This window comes from Leuciscus leuciscus (assembly GCF_965113295.1).
Source record: "Leuciscus leuciscus genome assembly, chromosome: 4".
Classification (NCBI taxonomy): Eukaryota; Metazoa; Chordata; class Actinopteri; order Cypriniformes; family Leuciscidae; genus Leuciscus; species Leuciscus leuciscus.
In genome coordinates this window covers 85,443-100,426 of record NC_138728.1, presented here as the reverse complement: position 1 = coordinate 100,426, position 14,984 = coordinate 85,443, and the positions used below count along the sequence as shown (strand labels likewise).

Below are 14,984 nucleotides of genomic sequence, written 5' to 3'. Positions count from 1 at the left end.
GTGTCCGTCTGAGATCACACGAGTGATGTTTGTTCATGAACAGAGATAAAGATGAGGATGACGATAGTGTGAGGAAGGCTTGTGTTGTTGTTTCTTGTGTGTGAGGGTGTGTGTGTGTATCTGCTGACACTGTCTTTCTCTCGCACGTCAGTCGACCACAGTCGTGTGAAGATGACGTTAAAAACATCCAACCAGGACACAGATTACATCAATGCAAACTTCATCAAGGTACTGAAGACTTCCTGTCTCTGCAGACGCCCCTCAGTGTGTGTGTGTGTGTGTGTGTGTGAGTGTGTGTGTGAATGCAGACACGTATATCAGCACAATCGTAGTTACTCTCCATTCAACAGCTGTTTGCTTTCTTGACTCTTGAACTGAAGTGTTTCTTGTCTTTGCCCTGATGTGACACACATAAACATCAACTAGAGTCTCGCTTAAACAGTCTGATGAAGCCGTGGAGACTGTAGATCGCATGTGGTTGATCAGGTGTGTGTGTGTGTGTGCAGGGAATAGACGGGCCGAAGGCCTACATCGCCACTCAGGGGCCGCTGCCCAACACTGTGCTCCCAACACTGTGCTGGACTTCTGGAGGATGATCTGGGAATACAGGGTTGCGGTGAGTGATTCTAGTGTGTTGTGAGTGTGAGAGTGAGTGTGAGAGTGAGAGTGAGAGTGAGAGTGAGTGTGAGAGTGAGTGTGAGAGTGAGTGTGAGTGTGAGAGTGAGTGTGAGAGTGAGTGTGAGAGTGAGTGAGTGTGAGAGTGAGTGTGAGTGAGTGTGAGAGTGAGTGTGAGAGTGAGTGTGAGAGTGAGTGTGAGTGTGAGAGTGAGTGTGAGAGTGAGTGTGAGAGTGAGTGTGAGTGTGAGTGTGAGTGTGAGAGTGAGAGTGAGTGTGAGTGTGAGTGTGAGTGTGAGAGTGAGTGTGAGAGTGAGTGTGAGTGTGAGAGTGAGTGTGAGAGTGAGTGTGAGAGTGAGTGTGAGAGTGAGTGTGAGAGTGAGTGTGAGAGTGAGTGTGAGAGTGAGTGTGAGAGTGAGAGTGAGTGAGAGTGAGTGAGAGTGAGTGAGAGTGAGTGTGAGTGAGTGTGAGTGAGTGTGAGTGAGTGTGAGTGAGTGTGAGTGTGAGAGTGAGTGTGAGAGTGAGTGTGAGAGTGAGAGTGAGAGTGAGTGTGAGAGTGAGTGTGAGTGTGAGAGTGAGTGTGAGAGTGAGTGTGAGAGTGAGTGTGAGAGTGAGTGTGAGAGTGAGTGTGAGTGTGAGAGTGAGAGTGAGTGAGTGTGAGAGTGAGTGAGTGTGAGAGTGAGTGAGTGTGAGAGTGAGTGTGAGAGTGAGAGTGAGAGTGAGTGTGAGAGTGAGTGTGAGAGTGAGTGTGAGAGTGAGTGTGAGTGTGAGAGTGAGTGTGAGAGTGAGTGTGAGAGTGAGTGTGAGAGTGAGTGTGAGAGTGAGTGTGAGAGTGAGTGTGAGAGTGAGTGTGAGAGTGAGTGTGAGAGTGAGTGTGAGAGTGAGTGTGAGAGTGAGTGTGAGAGTGAGTGTGAGAGTGAGTGTGAGAGTGAGTGTGAGAGTGAGTGTGAGAGTGAGTGTGAGAGTGAGTGTGTGAGAGTGAGTGTGAGTGAGTGTGAGTGAGTGTGAGTGAGTGTGAGTGTGAGTGAGTGTGAGTGTGAGAGTGAGTGAGTGTGAGAGTGAGAGTGAGTGAGTGTGAGTGTGAGTGTGAGTGTGAGAGTGAGTGAGAGTGAGTGTGAGTGTGAGAGTGAGTGTGAGAGAGTGTGAGAGTGAGTGTGAGAGTGAGTGTGAGAGTGAGTGTGAGAGAGAGAGTGTGAGAGTGAGTGTGAGAGAGTGAGTGTGAGAGAGTGAGTGTGAGAGAGTGAGTGTGAGAGAGTGAGTGTGAGAGAGTGAGTGTGAGAGAGTGAGTGTGAGAGAGTGAGTGAGTGAGTGTGAGAGAGTGAGTGAGTGAGTGTGAGAGAGTGAGTGTGAGAGAGTGAGTGTGAGAGAGTGAGTGTGAGAGAGTGAGTGTGAGAGAGTGAGTGTGAGAGAGTGAGTGTGAGAGAGTGAGTGTGAGAGAGTGAGTGTGAGAGAGTGAGTGTGAGAGAGTGAGTGTGAGAGAGTGAGTGTGAGAGAGTGAGTGTGAGAGAGTGAGTGTGAGAGAGTGAGTGAGTGAGTGTGAGAGAGTGAGAGAGTGAGTGTGAGAGAGTGAGAGAGTGAGTGTGAGAGAGTGAGAGAGTGAGTGTGAGAGAGTGAGAGAGTGAGTGTGAGAGAGTGAGTGTGAGAGAGTGAGTGTGAGAGAGTGAGTGTGAGAGAGTGAGTGTGAGAGAGTGAGTGTGACAGACAGAGTGAGTGTGACAGACAGAGTGAGTGTGAGAGACAGAGTGAGTGTGAGAGAGTGAGTGTGAGAGAGTGAGTGTGAGAGAGTGAGTGTGAGAGAGTGAGTGTGACAGAGTGAGTGTGACAGAGTGAGTGTGACAGAGTGAGTGTGACAGAGTGAGTGTGACAGAGTGAGTGTGACAGAGTGAGTGGAGTGTGACAGAGTGAGTGTGACAGAGTGAGTGTGACAGAGTGAGTGCGAGTGTGTGAGAGAGCGAGTGTGACAGAGTGAGTGTGACAGAGTGAGTGTGACAGAGTGAGTGTGACAGAGTGAGTGCGAGTGTGTGAGAGAGCGAGTGTGTGAGAGAGCGAGTGTGAGAGAGCGAGTGTGTGAGAGAGCGAGTGTGTGAGAGAGCGAGTGTGTGAGAGAGCGAGTGTGTGAGAGCGAGTGTGTGAGAGCGAGTGTGTGAGAGCGAGTGTGAGAGAGCGAGTGTGAGAGAGCGAGTGTGAGAGAGCGAGTGTGAGAGAGCGAGTGTGAGAGAGCGAGTGAGAGAGCGAGCGAGTGCGAGAGAGCGAGCGAGTGCGAGAGAGCGAGCGAGTGCGAGCGAGCGTGAGAGAGCGAGCGAGCGTGAGAGAGCGAGCGAGCGTGAGAGAGCGAGCGAGCGAGTGCGAGAGAGCGAGCGAGCGAGTGCGAGAGAGCGAGCGAGTGCGAGAGAGCGAGCGAGCGAGTGCGAGAGAGCGAGCGTGTGAGAGCGAGCGAGCGAGCGCGAGAGAGCGAGCGTGTGAGAGCGAGTGTGTGAGAGCGAGTGTGTGAGTGTGTGAGAGCGAGTGTGAGAGAGCGAGTGAGCGAGTGTGAGAGAGCGAGTGTGAGAGAGCGAGAGAGCGAGTGTGAGAGAGCGAGAGAGCGAGTGCGAGAGAGCGAGTGCGAGAGAGCGAGTGCGAGGTGTGAGAGAGCGAGTGCGAGAGAGCGAGTGCGAGAGAGCGAGTGCGAGAGAGCGAGTGCGAGAGAGCGAGTGCGAGAGAGCGAGTGCGAGAGAGCGAGTGCGAGAGAGCGAGTGCGAGAGAGTGAGAGAGCGAGTGCGAGAGAGCGAGTGCGAGAGAGCGAGTGCGAGAGAGCGAGAGAGCGAGAGCGAGTGCGAGAGAGCGAGTGCGAGAGAGCGAGAGAGCGAGAGCGAGTGCGAGAGCGAGTGCGAGAGAGCGAGTGCGAGAGAGCGAGTGCGAGAGAGCGAGTGCGAGAGAGCGAGTGCGAGAGAGCGAGTGCGAGAGAGCGAGTGCGAGAGAGCGAGTGCGAGAGAGCGAGTGCGAGAGAGCGAGTGCGAGAGAGCGAGTGCGAGAGAGAGAGTGAGCGAGTGCGAGAGAGCGAGTGCGAGAGAGAGAGCGAGTGCGAGAGAGAGAGCGAGTGCGAGAGAGAGAGCGAGTGCGAGAGAGAGAGTGAGTGCGAGAGAGAGAGTGAGTGTGAGTGAGAGAGAGAGAGTGAGTGTGAGAGTGAGTGAGTGAGTGAGTGAGTGAGACAGTGACAGTGTGAGTGTTCTCATAAGTGACGCATGCCTTCTGTTCTGCAGGTTATCACAATGGCGTGTCGAGAGTTTGAGATGGGACGGGTAAGGATGAGTTCAGTGTGGATTCTGTGTTCAGTCATAAAAGCTCAGGCTCACAGTAGAGCTGGGTATTGACACAAATCTCATGATACGATTTTGACTCAATTCCATATAGATTATTTTGGATGTTTATCAGATACAGTACATGGAAAATGTTCTCAAGGAAAAAAAATCTCCCAACTAATGCTGTAAACTCTAGATGGGAGTCAGTCGGTACATTACTATAATACTGAAGGTTAAAATGAACTGTTTTGTATACAAACACTTAAATTACACTCAATGAAGTTTTTATAATAATAAATTTATAAAACTTCCTTGACAATTACATAATTCTACTCCAATTCATTTCTTGAAATATAAACATTTAAATTGTGTAAAAAAAAAACTTCGGATTTATTCAAACATGCATGAAATATTGAAAAATATAAATAATTATAATTTTTATATATATATATATATATATATATATATATATATATATATATATATATATATAATTTTCTTGAATTTCGTAATAAAATGGACATAATTTGAAATATGAGACTTTGTTTCATATCAGACGTAACAAAGCACATTGTTATTGGGATTTATTGGCTACAATGATTTATTGGCTACGACTCATTCATCAACTGAAAACAGGATAGACTAATCGATTATTGGGATTTAAGAATCGATATTGGTTTGAAAAAAAAAATGAGTCGATTAAAATCGAGAAATCGATATTTTTTCCCCAGCACTAGTTCACAGACACAAACATGTTCTTCACTCCCTTTCGTCTGCAGAAGAAGTGTGAGCGTTATTTCCCCGTGTTCGGAGACGAGCCCATGACGTTCGGCCCCTTCAGGATCTCGTGTGTGAGTCCACATTACTTTTCCCAACGTGATCTGAGGAACTTTCACATGTGGGATTAAATTGAATATGTATCAGATTTTTCCCTCAATGTTCTTCACTGTGAGCAGCGGTCAGATTTATTGTGATTTTTTCACCATTTGTCTAGTAAATTAGGCACAATATGGTTGAAAACAGTTAAGTATAAATAAAAAAATTTTGTTAACAAATTTAGTTCCTATTATCTAATTTAAAGATTTTTTTTTTTTATGTGCGAGTAGTTTCGTGTGTTTGTGCTCTTTACATTAGGTTCATGTAGATCTGAGAACGTAATTCAGGCGTAATCAGAGTGTCTGATATGGGCTTCATTTAAAATGCCACATGAACAACCTTCTAAAAACTAAATCTCATTTGGGACGAGCCGTTAGGAATCAGTAAAGACAAACATTTGTTTTTCAGGAGTCTGAGCAGCCAAGGACGGATTATTTCATCCGGACACTTACAGTGGAGTTTGATCAGGTGAGTGTGTGTGTGTGTGTGTGTGTGTGTGTGTGTGTGTGTGTGTGTGTGTGTGTGTGTGTGTGTGTGTGTGTGTGTGTGTGTGTGTGTGTGTGTGTGTGTGTGTGTGTCTCTCTCTCCACAGCCCCTTTCACACAGCGCGTTGATCCCGGGAAATTGCCGTCAAATTGCTAGAGTGCCTTCTGTGTGAACGCAAACATGTCCCGGGATTGATGCCGGGATGGGGACCTAGTAACATTGCCGGGATCAGTCCTGGAACGCGCCCTGTGTGAACAAAAGCCAGGACCAATGCTGTAAGGGGTGTGTCGTAGTGATGACGCACGTTAGGGCTGTCAAAAAATTATGTGAATTTTGAATTACGTAGAAAAAAAACACACCACACATTCGAATGCAAAAACCGTGCATTCAAATGTTTGGTGTGTCAGGAGGTGCGCAAGACATGATGATGATGTCACTGACGCAGGTTTTTTTCTGTTAGCTTATACAGTAGTGTGTTGTTTATTTGATAAATGGTGTGAGAAGGCTTCCTGCTGACAAAACCCCTCTCGTTTGGTGGCATAAAGACATACTTGACCAGGCTGGGGTCAGAGCTGAGCGTGTGTGTTCGTCAGCTGGAAACACTGTCAACAGAAGCGCCCAGCACTCGCTCAGATCATATGTAGATGTAGTGAGTACAAGTGGAGTGTTTCTGAATGGCAGTTTGCTATTTTGTGTTGATGTAGTTCATTACACTCCTGTTGAAGTGTGTGTTCTCAGTTACTGATGCTCGAACACAGTTTTATGCACTATTGTAGCCTAATTGTCCTTGCATGCACATTGTCATTAAGGAAATTATATTTTATTTAAGAACAATTGTTTGAAAAGTTAAGGCACTATAAAAAATGAATTTCATTTCAATAAAAGATGGGATGCTTGATTTGGTTTATATTTGTTTATTGCGCTCGCTTGCGCCCTCTTGTGGGCATAGGAGACAAAGTGCTTTTTTCCTCTAACGTTAAGTGTTGCCTTTAGAATTTGAATATAATTAGAATTTTGCTAATATTTAAAGCCCATGTTGCAGGTTAGAGTACCCAGTAAGCCAATGTATAGAAAAATAATGTAGGAACTAGATTTAAATATAAACATATACTTATAAAACGCTATTTAGGCTTCTGGAATCGTTTTTGTGAGAATTTTACTTCCGCATTTGAAAACCGCCGAACCGGAAGTGACGCAACATGAGGGAGAGCGGTCAAAGTAAACAATAGGAAAGCAATGGATCGCAATGACAGCTCGGAAAGCTGGGGGAATTGTAGCCTAAATGTTTACTCGTATGATATATATAATTCATATAATTGATATATATGATGATATCATATAATTATGAGCCTGATATGAAGCCAAGTGAGCAGGACAGGCCAGGGTCAGACAGAACAACGGTGAGTTGTGGTGTGAGGAGAACAGGGCAAGAGAACAGTGTTAGCTTATAGATGTATTCACGTTAGCCTGACGATATGTATAACACTATGCTCAGATCACAATACTGTACAGATTATTATCATCATGTATCAGGCAATAGCAAAGCTAGTATTTAGACCCTTACCTGCATGTGTTATGTGTGTCAGCCATTAGGAGACAGTTTCCAGAGGAAGAGGGACTTAATAAAGGCTTTGAATTGACCCATTTGGTGACGATGAATACAAAAAATGATCACAATCACAACTGTCTTACTGTATAAAAACTTTATATGTAGAAACAGCCAACACAAACATTAAAGTCGGTTTGTACAGATTGAAAATGAATTATAGAACATAATATATTATATTTATAATAATAATAATAATAATAAGTGTTGGCTGCAGACTAATAACAAACACATAAATGCATTACAAGTTTTTAAGACAAAATTAAGACAGGCACATTTTGTAAAACAGATGTACAATAAGTGATGTCTGACGGATCCGTGAGCGTCATGTTTCCCGCCGGCGGCCGAACCACATGCTGACGGCGGACCGTCACCGGGCGACCCGATGAAGGAGCCGGGACAGTGTCCACATATCACCGGGATTATAATCATTCGGTCTATAGTGAACGCTACACGCTATCGCGTTATTCAAAGCAAAAGCAGAAGTGAAGTCCCGTCTCTTACCCTGCACAAAACGCACGGAAGATCGCACCGTCTTTTTTCTTATTCGGAAACCTGTGGACTCGATGCCCTGACAGGCCATAATTCACAATCATTTACCACGACGATGATTAATTGAAATACAATAAGCACCGAAAACACACTGAATCATGACCGCTCCAACTGAATACCAACCTACTCCACACTGAGCGAACGCAGAGCCGGCGAACGACTCCCTCATGTGGCGTCATATGACGCGATGGTGAAAAAAAATAAGTGTTTTTTCAACACGGTCAAGGAAACTGTCACGTTTTCTATAAAATTTGTGCCCTTATGTCTTGCAAAACAATTTTTAATCCTGCATTTACTTTTCATATGGTATTTTCATACAAGGTTATATTAATAAAAAAAAATAAAAAAAACCTGCAACATGGGCTTTAAGAAAGAAATTCGAATTTAGCTTTTCAGCCATTCTGACAGCCCTAACGCACGTGCCATCGCAGTGACATCCTGACTCCACGTGTCTTCACGGGATCTTTACGGGATGTGTGTGAACATACTCACAGGTTCCGGAAAATCACTGGCAGTGTGAATGAACTAAAATCAAACGATCACGGGACACATTATCCGTATATGTTCTGGAATCTCTGTGTGGAAGGGCTGTCTGTTGTATCAGTTCAGTTTTTGTAACTGTCAGTGTCTGTGTTTCTCTCGTCTGTCAGGAAACCCGTCGAGTGACTCAGTTCCATTATGTGAACTGGCCGGATCACGACGTCCCGTCATCATTCGATTCCATCTTGGATATGATCGCTCTGATGAGGGAATATCAGGAGCATGACGACGTTCCCATCTGTGTCCATTGCAGGTATCCGATCTGCTCGTGTCTGGTCTTGTGTTCAGAAAGACCTCTAATATATTCTTAATGAACCTCAAGCAGTCTTGATTTCCTCTGGTAACGATTGCGAGCCGATGTGGACGTTCCTCAGTCGGACAGAGACACACACGCTCTTATGATGAACGGTAGCGGTGACTCTCTCTGGCTTCGTTCTGATAGGTAATAATCACAAATTAATGACAGGCTGAGGTTTAGGTTAAAGACGGCATGAAACAGAAGTTGCGCTGGTATTTTCTCCTCTATTGTGTCTCATATCCGAGTGAAACGTTTCTGAAATGAACAAATGTGGGCAGGGCTTGATTGTGTCTGTGTGGAATTGATTGGACGGTTGTGGTTTGCTATTGGCTGATCTCATGTGAGTGACAGGTTGCCCCGCCCACATCATCAGAGAAGGATGCTGCAAGAGGAAGATATTCTGATTTAAGATTATTAACACTAATGATGATGTGCACCAATAAATAATCTAGAATAAACATTGCCCATTGTGATTTCACTGTTATTTTAAGTCAGGCGTTTATGGGCTCAGAATAGGTGATATCATATTAGAGTCTGAGTTCAGGAGCTGATGGGAAGAAACTGATCTGAGTCTGTTAGTGATGATGATGATGAACAGGTGCGGATGAGTGAGAAGAGCGAGCGATGGCCATCTGATCTGTGCTGTATAATGTGTGTACTAGTTTGATATGAAATGAGTGTGTGTGATAAGTGTGACTGCATGTGTTTGTGTTGACAGCGCTGGCTGTGGGCGAACAGGAGCCATCTGTGCCATCGACTACACCTGGAACCTGCTGAAAGCTGGGGTAACACACACACACACAAACACACACACACTCACGCACACACTTGAGTCCCACCGCTGAAGTGATGACATCACTGTGTTTTTTTGCAGAGAATTCCTGAAGATTTTAACGTGTTCCAGCTGATTCAGGAGATGAGGACGCAGCGGCATTCTGCAGTTCAGACCAAAGTAAATAAACACCTCACACACAATAACTTACAGGTTCAGTGTATTAAATAAAGACTTTGCGTTCACGCCTCTGACCTTCCTCTGTATGACAGGAGCAGTACGAGCTGGTTCATCGAGCCATTGCACAACTCTTTGAGAAACAGCTGATGCTTCTGGAGAGTCCGACTAACTCTGAGCTCACAGATGGAATGGTGAGACACACACACACACACACACACACTGTTGAAGTTGTGGTGTCCCTAAAGGTAGGCATACACTGTGCGATTTCAGCAAGGGACCAACTCAAACTGAACGAGTAGATTGCATGCGACATAAAGCTAAAGCTCAGGATTTATGTGCTCACACTATATGGTCCGAACGTCGAGCTGCGACTGCTCACACTATACATGTGAAATATGCACGATAAACCCCCGTGCCGGGTTGCGCCAATAGACGATATCATGTATCCAGAGATATTGTAAAAACAAGCATCAGCTTCAATAGTAAGATGATTTAGGTCGATTACAATGAATTATAGGCCTATAATTAAAATTATTAAGTTATTATTAATCCAAACATTGCAATAATTAGCCAAAACAGCTTTATTTCAAAAACAGTTTGTTTAACATGGACATTGTTTAACAAATTAATAAGAGGCACGGTGTCGCTACATCACAGGTGGCTTGGAAGACGTGGGTAATATGGTTTATCCATTTTGCAACACGAACTGGAGGTAAGCAACAGTAATTTGTAGCTAGTTTGATAGCTACAGAAATTAAGATCTCCCTCTTTTCATTTTGGATAAACTTTTGTTTTCGTGCAGGCGCAGTGAGGGGAAAAACACTGAGTTTAGGGCAATCGGTTCGTAGCTCTGCTTCAACAGTGCAATATAGTCACGAGGAGCGACCAAAATTTCTGACTTGCCAGAAATTCTTCCGACCATCCGATTGCCAGTCGGGAGAGGTTAATCGCCTCTCGTTTCCCCTGTACACTGCACGACAAACGACACAGCTGAAAATCGGCCCGACCCGAAAAAGAGTCGCACAAGTCAGAATTTGGCTCAAAATCGGACGAAAATCACACAGTGTATGCCCGCCTTAAGCTGCATCCTCAAAGAAAGTGCCACACCCCTCTTAGCCTGTTAATTCCCCTGTTAACCTCTAGCTCCACCCACCCGATCAAGCCAATTAGGACCCTATCAGGCTTTATTAGCTGCACCTGTGCCCACAGCTTCTTCCCTCTGTTGCAGTTTTTTCTCCTTTGTTTTTCCTGCGTGTGTGTAATTCACCATAAACCAGACGGACACCCATACATACAGACACATACAATACCTGCTTGGATGCGTAATAAAGACTTCCATACCCGAGTTGACTAGACTGGATCTGTTCTTTCCGACAGTTCCATTGGCTTCAAGCTAGCTACCTAAGCAATCCCCCTTACTCCTTTTTATGGTCCTTCGAGCCGGAGGTCATTGATGATCAGTGGATATGTCTAGTTACTCCCTGCCCTCATTGTGTCAGCATGAGCCCAGCTCCCCGCACGTTATGATGATTTCATCCTGCAATATCATCAGCGGTCACAACCGACAGCAGAAGCACCGGAACAGCCACTTCATCCTGCAGATATTTCTGACACTGGTCCTCATTATCAACCCTGGAAAGAGGATGAGTCTGAGGAAGAGCCAGCGTTGGAACTGCCCACGGAGGGAGACATTCAGGAGGACAATCCACACCCTTACTCACCTGTCCTATCTGCGAGAGTGCAAACCACTGATGTTGAACCCCCACATACCTCTCCAATAGCTCCCATTCCTGATACTCAGACTGCACTCTTGTCTTGCTTACCATCCCCTTTCCCTGATAATCTTAACCTTCAACCAGCAGTATCACCACAAGCCCGTCAGACTACAGAGGAACTTAGGCCCCCGTCCTCTTCCATCTCCTCCTCCTGTCAGCCGTGCCACTCTCAACCATCCTAACCCACAGTCCTTGCAGCTCACACATCTCAAGTACCAGCCTCGTATAACCCCATGCACCCAGCCTATACACTGCCACATCAACCTATGCCTGGTGTTTTGTCCTATTCTGTCCAGCCAGAATACCAGCCTTTCATTGTGCAGTCCCACCACCTGACATCGGCTGCCCCTCTAAGCCAGCTAGTTCCTCCTATTGTCCCCCTACAGTTAAACTATAGGAGGGTAGAAGGTCCTTCTTTCCCCGATCTCACAAGGGAGGATGAAAGCCAGTACATGATGCTAAATATGGCCCAATCCAACTTGTTAGATCCAAGAGAACCAGAGAATTATAACCACATCCTGTTGGATAATCTAAAGGTAGACCAGGGGCCTGTACCATGAAGGTAGCTGAACAAACTCAGGGTTACAGGATTAGTTTTGAGTTGACAAAACCAAACCGATGCAATCAGGCTTTATTGGTACCATGATGCAGCTCATCAACTTTCTCTGTCAACTCATGCTTTGATCCTCAAGCTATGATTACTCCACGCGCGCGTGCACATAAAAGAGTGACGTCGACACTGAACAACCAATCGCGGGTAGAGCGTGAGCGATATATTTTCCCGCGGAGGAGCAAGAGATAATCATTCAGAATTACGATGAATTTAAATATGTATTTCAAGCTCGAAACAATACGGTCTCTGCTGCCAAAGCAAGAGAAGACTGTTGGAGAAAGATTGCTGATTGTTAATGTGTAAGTTAAATACGTTCTATATTTATGTAAAATTATGTATGTATGTGTATTGTGTAGCCTATATGTGTAATATAGCCTATAGCCTATTTTTATAATATATAAAAAATTATACATGCACATTTTTTATAAATTATAAAAATAGGCTATAGGCTATATTACACATAGGCTACATACATACATAATTTTACATAAATATAGAACGTATTTGTACTACTAAGAAAGCTAGGGAATCCTATCATAAGATTAACAGAATAATAATAAAGATTTTAAATAATTCTTAACATGTATTATATTGTATAGTACATTTGTGCAATTTGCTTTTTGAAAAAATAAAATAAAATGTGTTCATGTGATGCCACCCTATCAATATATCTTACCGGCAATTTTATAAAAGCCCTTTTTTATGGACATGGCCGATAAATGTCCGGGGAACACTATTAATGAAACTATTCATGTACTCCTGCAGAGTGAGGACCACCTTACGAATGGTTCGACAAACCGTGTTTTCCCCTAGCTTCTGTGCGTCACCCACCGTGCAGGAATGTACCACTTGCAACAAAAAAAACGTAACGCAATATTTGCGGTACAGTAAGTGCATGAATTCGATGTGTTAAATTCTTTATGTGCGGCTCAAGAAGTTCGTAAAGATAAGACATTCCTTCCGCGGAAAATCTGTATCTTTACATTTACATTTACATTTATTCATTTAGCTGACGCTTTTTATCCAAAGCGACTTACAATTGCTATATATGTCAGAGGTCGCACACCTCTGGAGCAACTAGGGGTTAAGTGTCTTGCTCAGGGACACATTGGTGTCTCACAGTGGATTCGAACCCGGGTCTCTCACACCAAAGGCATGTGTCTTATCCACTGCGCCACTACCACCCCATCCACTACCGCCACTACCACCATCTTTCATACAAATAACTATCAGGAAAGGCAAGGGGATTTTGTCTGGCTAAAAACTCTTTCTCTACGAAGTGCTCGTCAAACAATTTGCGCTGAGATGTCACAGGATTTGGAAGAAAAGGTGAAGTCATTGCAACAGACACTGGGAATAAGTTACGTCACCTATGTTTCTTTGCTCTCAGCTGATTGGTCAAACTTCAGTCTGAGATCTTGAATCCAGAACATAACCTGCCCCGGAGCAGGTTAGCCGTGCAGCGTAAGATACCATGGCAACGAACACCGATTCAAGCCAAGCTACTTTCATAGTACCTAAAACCCAGGGTTGGCGGAAACTTAACTGAAACATAGCTGGCTAGCCACCTAAACCGGCTTCATGGTACAGGCCCCTGGCGAGGAGACTTGCATTGGTTTGTTTATGCTCCAGATCCTTACACTCAAGCTATACGAGCCCTAGATGAGCGTTATGGTCAACCTAGACAGCTTGCTTTGAAGGACCTCTCAAACAGCTTCATAAAGTAAGACCCCTGCTCCTTCTAGGGGCTGATCATACACACCTTATCATCCCTACACAACCTGTGAATTTAGGCTCTCCTGGAGCCCCTGTAGCAATCAAGACCTGGCTCGGCTGGATACTGCAGGGTTCTGCAAAAGATCTCTCTAGCTTTGCCTCTACTTATTCTCACTATATCTCCTTTAAATGCCCACCTGAAGACATCCACCATAATGTACAGAAACTCTGGCAGCTGGATGCATTACCCCGGAGAAGCATTAAAGCTGTGGTTCGTTCCAAACAGGATCAAGAGGCAATGCACCAGCTTGAGAGACAAACCATCAGAACACCTGTTGATGGCGTCCTACAATATGCGGCACCTCTCCTCAGTGTAGACCCCTGGCCCCCCAGAAGGCAGTTATGTCCTGTCTCCGCAGCTGTGAAAGGGCGACTACTTCATAACACACAACAGGCAGAGACCTATACCAGAAAGATCCAGAAATTAGTTAATGCTGGGTGTGTCAAGAAATTATCATCTGATATAGAAGATGCCCCTGAGTCCTAGTTCATACCCCACCACATTTTGCATCACAATGGTAAAGATTGCATTGTTTGATTGTTCCTTCTCCTACCGAAATTAGTGCCTGAATTCACAGTTACATCCTGGACCAATCCTCGGGCCTTCCCTCCTTGGAGTTCTGCTCCGTTTTAGGCAGCACAAGACTGCAATCAGTGGAGACATTAAATGAATGTTTCTCCATGTGCCCGTTACCCCAGGATAAACCTCTCCTGCGATTCCTCTGGTGTGACCTGGACTGTGATGCTCCTCCAACTGTGTATGAATGGCAAGTTATCCCCTTTGGCACAACCTCAAGCCCTTGCTGTGCCATTTACATTCTCCAGAGGATCATCAAAGATGCTCAGGCAGATGAGTACATTCACCATTCTATGCACAATAACTTCTACGTAGAGATCTCCTTTACAGCCTGCACACTACCCTCTCCTCTGGTGGCTTCGAAATCAGACAATGGGGCAGTAATGATCCTCAGGTCATCTGTGACCTACCTCCTGAAGCCAGGTCAGAACAAACTGAGTTCTGATTATCACACCATCCTTTCCTTTAACCCCTTAGAGTCTACTCTAGGCCTCCTCTGGAACTGCAATACAGATACCCTCAGATACAGGCACAGAGCCATTGAACCTACCACTCCAACTATGCACCATATTTACAGAGTTCTTGCTAGCCAGTACGTCCAGCACTTATGGGGAAAGGCATGAGAATGGGATGACCCAAATCTCCTACGTGATCTCTTAGAAGCCTGGCTTTCATGAGAAAATGAACTCCTTAACCTCTCCACCATCACTTTGCCTCGCTGCCTCACACCTCAAGTCAGTAGACACCTCTTTAGCCACTCAAGACCTTCACATCTTCTGTGATGCATCAGAGAAGTCCTATGGTGGGGTTGCCTACATGCGCGCAGAAGATGATCAGCAGCAAGGGACTGTGTCCTTCCTCATGGCGAGGTCCCGCGTTTCTCCCAAAAAACAACGATTCCTTCCCATAGGCTGTGTCATTTGACATTGCTGATCCTGACCCTGTGATCCCTAACTTGCTGCTGTTGGGGTGGCATGATGCTTCCCTTCCTCTGGTAACACATCCAGACTCTGAGCTGCACAGTCGCCGTCAATGGTGTCA

At 45.2% G+C, this 14,984-nt stretch overlaps 1 protein-coding gene across 1 annotated transcript in view; it reads left to right on the top strand.

The window, feature by feature from the left end:
- Positions 1-14,984, top strand: part of LOC309496828 (tyrosine-protein phosphatase non-receptor type 12-like) — a 49,149-nt gene that overhangs the window by 20,201 nt on the left and 13,964 nt on the right. Inside the window, 10 exon segments of the mRNA XM_082166962.1 lie at positions 152-228; positions 507-561; positions 564-616; positions 3,854-3,892; positions 4,672-4,743; positions 5,177-5,236; positions 8,063-8,205; positions 8,969-9,035; positions 9,125-9,202; positions 9,295-9,393. Of these exon segments, the coding sequence (XP_082023088.1) occupies positions 152-228; positions 507-561; positions 564-616; positions 3,854-3,892; positions 4,672-4,743; positions 5,177-5,236; positions 8,063-8,205; positions 8,969-9,035; positions 9,125-9,202; positions 9,295-9,393 (743 nt within the window).